The following is a 4,464-nucleotide window of genomic DNA, read 5'->3' on the forward strand; positions in this document are numbered from 1 at the left end:
TCAGAGGCCAAGGTATGATCCCTACTCTAATACTTATAATCCAGGTTAGAAAGATCACCCAAATTTCAGTTATGCAAATCAGCAAGCTGCAGCTCTGAATCCTTATGGGCGACAAAGTGGTTTTCAACAACCACAATTCCAGCCGCAACCACAACCTCAAACTCAACAACAGAACTAAAGCTCAAATCTGGAGGAGATGATGAAAATGATGATGCAAAAGCAAGATGCAAATGCTCAGCGTCAAGATGCAATTATGCAAAAATAGGATATGGCTATAAAAGACTTGCAAAAACAGATGGGACAGTTGACTACAGATATGAATCAACTAAAAGCACAGACTTCGACAAAGTTGTCATCACAAACTTTTGTGAATCTAATAGAGAATGTTAATGCAATGCTTTTGAGGAGTGGTAAGCAAACAGAAGAGCCAAAGAAACAAGAAAAGGTTAGTCACGACTTGGAAAAGGATGTAGAGGTGGAAACCGTTCCAAAGGAAAATCCAACCTCAACCGGCCAACCTAAGGACACGATTCCTAATTTTACCACACCTCCTTTTCCTAGTCGTTTTGTGAAGTCTAAGAAGCAAGTTCAAGATGAGGAGATTCTAGATATTTTGCGCAAGCTACAAATCAATATCCCATTTATTGAAGCCATCAGATTGGTACCCAGGTATGCCAAGGTTTTGAGGGATTTGTGTACAAAGAATGAGAGGTTGATTCCTAATGAAATCACTCAGGTGGGCGAAAGTGCTTCTGCTATGTTACTTAAGAAGATGCCTGCAAAGTGCAAAGATCTTGGGGGTTTCACCGTGCCAATTACTATTGGTACCAAGAGGTTTGAGCGTGCTTTACTTGATTTGGGAGCTTCCGTAAGCGTTATGTCAATCGATGTTTATGATTCTTTGAACCTGGGGCCTTTAAAAGAGACAGGGATTGTCATTCAACTAGATAATAAGTCTAACATATATCCTAAGGGACTCATGGAAAACGTTTTGGTGCAAGTGAATGAACTGATCTTTCTGGTTGATTTCTTTGTAGTGGATATGCATAATGGAGATAATTGTTCGTCTACTTCATTACTTCTTGGTAGACCATTTATGAAAACTGGAAAGACGAAGATTGATGTCGATAGTGGGACACTTACTATGGAGTTTGATAAAGAAATTATACACTTTAATATTTTTGAAGCAATGCAGTATCCGAGTGATGTCCACTCTGTCTTCTCTATTGATGTTGTTGATTCGTTAGATCATAAGGTGTTTGATGATCGTGGGAGTAAGCTAGACTCCCATAATTTACCACTTTTGGACATGGACTTGGATGCTGAATTTTTGGAAAATTGTGGTGCTTTTGCGCCACAACAGAAATTCCAATTTGATACTTCTACTTGTATGCCTTTGCCCATTATTGATGAAATTGTTTTATATTTTGTTGTGCAGGCACTCAAATTAGAACCTAAGCCTCCTTACCACTTTACGTATCCTTACTTGGGTGACGGGGAAAAGCACAAGGAATTATGGGAGGTTCAAAGCGATAAGGTGAATGTAGACTCCCTTGAGTTTCACGATTTGCTCCCTCTGGAGGAGTAGTAAGGAGAATGCCAAGTCGGGCTGACGACTTTAAACCAAGCGCTTAATGGGAGGCAACCCATAGGTTTTGTATCTTAAACCCTTTTTTTTTGTTTTTATTGTTTTCATATCATATTTTCATCGCCATGGTTAATTTCATTGAGTCCAGAATCTATCTTAGAAGAAGATTATGACGGATACCTTTTCGTCAGAAAAATTCAGACTGCACGTAGTTCGACCCAGAGACCATAACTGTCAGACCGTTAATCGAAATATTGTGCCCGTTTGATACTTTGTAAAAAACACGTAGATGAACAACTTTTGTGAAATGGAGTTTTTCCAAATTCCTTACCAATTTGCACAGTTTTTGAGTTTCATCTGCTGTTACGTCAGAATTCAGAATTTTTCTTTTTTACACATTGAGGACAATGTGAAGTTTAAGTGTGGGGGAGTATTTTGCATATAGATTTTTCATTTATTTTTTTTTGCATAAAACCTTAAACTTGTAGAGATTTTAGAGTCACTAGCATACTTCTAAGTATGTTTACATAGAGATTCTGACCGACATAACTGAACTTAGAAGTGTTAGGGAACTACGTTGGATTTCTTGCTTGTTAGAGTGTTAAATAATGGATTTAATCATGACGGTGATGCAAATTAGGAGCATGAAGAAATGCATTAATAGAGTTGTTGATCAATCATTAGTGGAGACTACCTATTTTCATATCAACCGAGGGACCAAACCAGATTTCTTTGTATATGACTAAAGAGCTTTCTTTTGAGTGTGTGTCACCATACGTTAATTCCGGGTAGAATGGTGAGCTACCCAACCTCCCACCAATAGAAGCACTATTTTTGATCTCTTGAGTGCTAATTTTGTCAATCATGAGGGTGACGTCTATAGATGAAAACCACCTTCTTGTAGTTTGATTTGCAGTTAGCACCATTCTCTCTCGCCAATAACAGGTCCATAGAAACACATCATCATCAACAAGCGGAGCGACATCAAAATCTACAAGGAAAGTTGAAGACGTTTGAGGTCTACAAGCAACATACAAGGAAGAGCGAAATTTCATATCCAAGTAAAGTAATATACAATGAGCAAATTTTTATATACATGTTGAAGACTTACATATAAGGAGCGTAATTTATATCCAAGTATGAAGACTTATTTACAAGAGCGAAGAAAATCAAAAGATGAAAGTTATTGAAGTTTATGATACGAAGACAATACAAGTTGTGAAGAACAAAGTGGTAAAATACTTCTTTCGTGGCCATGTTAATTTTAATTTCGTTATTATTTGTAGTTGCAATCTTTTTATCAAAATGAAAAAAAAAATACAAAAAAACAAAAAAAAAAAAAAAAAAAAAAAAAGGAAAAAAAAAGAAAGAGAAAATACAAAAAGATTTGCATTAGGTTGTTATTTGTTCAATAAGGCCATGGGGAAGAAAAATCTATAAGGAAGTTTCAAGCAACAAGGAAATTGAGGAAACGAGTTACAAATTGTCAAAGTTTTATGATGTTCAAGAGTTTATCATCAACAGTTGAAGACCGAAGACGAAGACTAAGATGAAGAAGACGAGCTGAAGACTACGTTTCTATTGGATGTTGTGAGAGTGGTGTTATCATCATTGCGATCAGATGTGAAGGTGGTAAGTACTCTCATCCTCTATTTTTAATAATAATGATTGATTTCCCTTCTTAGACTTCATCAGAAAAAGTTTTTATTTCCCACGATCTTGTGGGGTCTCCAGAAATAATTCGAAAGGTTTCCTTCCCACCATTCAACGTGTGTAGGATTCTCTCTTCATTCCTGCCTACACACATGTGAGACCCATAAAAAAGCCGTCTTATTGACTGCAATTATCATAAAATCCTTTTAAGTGAGGCAGAAGTCGAGGCGAAATGCTTATTGATCGCTCTCAAACACGCGTTCTCTCATTATGGCGTGGTTATTTCTCACTCAACATTTAAGAATGAGAATATGTTCTTTGGTATTTCTAACTTCTTATTACTAGCATGCAGAAACTCTATGTCCTCATAGCTCTTTGGATGCTTGGGAAGCGGGAACGCTTTGGAGTTGGAGTAGGTTTTGTGGGTATACCTCTCGTAAGCCCTCACGAGACTATAACTCGTCCACTAGGGACACCTAGGGGTTTAAAGGCCTGTTGCACATGCTAATTGCAACTGTTTCCTCAACGACATGGAGTTGTTGTATTTTAATATAGATAGTTTGCTCGAGGACTAGCAAAAGCCAAGTGTGGGGGAATTTGTTAAGTGCATATTTTGCATATATTTAGTGTCGAATCCATGCTAGTAATTGCTTAGTTTCTTGCAAATTATTGTATATTATGTTTTTTTTGTTTTATTTATGTTTTGCTAGGTGAATCATCCAAAAGAAGCGAATTTGCACTTAATTGTGCAATAAAAGAAGTTAGCTAAAAGCGGAGAAAGGCCAAAGACCAAGTGAAACTCGTTTGAACCTAGGAGTCCTTGATATCATCTTGAAGAGGACGAAAAGACGAAGCCAACGGAGAAAGAATAGAGTCATTCCGACATCGTATGAGAAAGTTACAAGCATTTGAAGCAAGTTGAAGTTGCGAAAGGCATCGAAGCACAGAATTGATAAAGGCGCCCTTCTAAATTACTCAGGGCAGCCACTGGATATGAAAAGCGTGAACTGTCAAAGACACATGCGAAATCACGTGATGCTGCCACCATTTTCCCCATGCAACTCATGCGACCAGTTCAAGGGCAATGGAGCTTGGTGCAAGTGATGATAATCGGTATTGTTACTGTGATGATGGTGATCTATTCTTGAGCAGAGTAAGTGTTGAAGAGATTGAGATACAAAGATCAGCTTGGCAGTTTGGTGATTATCGGCAGAGAAGAAAAG

The 4,464-nt window shown here is 37.6% G+C and overlaps 1 protein-coding gene across 1 annotated transcript; it reads left to right on the forward strand.

Annotated features, from left to right (window-relative positions):
• Positions 1-268: 268 nt before the first annotated feature.
• On the forward strand, positions 269-1,588 carry LOC113279079. Its single transcript, XM_026527790.1, has one exon. It carries the CDS (start codon positions 269-271, stop codon positions 1,586-1,588), a length of 1,320 nt encoding a protein of 439 aa, XP_026383575.1.
• Positions 1,589-4,464: the final 2,876 nt, after the last annotated feature.

Source organism: Papaver somniferum, chromosome 5 (genome assembly GCF_003573695.1).
Source record: "Papaver somniferum cultivar HN1 chromosome 5, ASM357369v1, whole genome shotgun sequence".
In the NCBI taxonomy this organism is placed as follows: domain Eukaryota; kingdom Viridiplantae; phylum Streptophyta; class Magnoliopsida; order Ranunculales; family Papaveraceae; genus Papaver; species Papaver somniferum.

What these genes read in the sequence shown, in the direction of transcription:
- LOC113279079 (XM_026527790.1), top strand. Translation starts at nt 269, where the DNA reads ATGGCTATAAAAGACTTGCAAAAACAGATGGGACAGTTGACTACAGAT.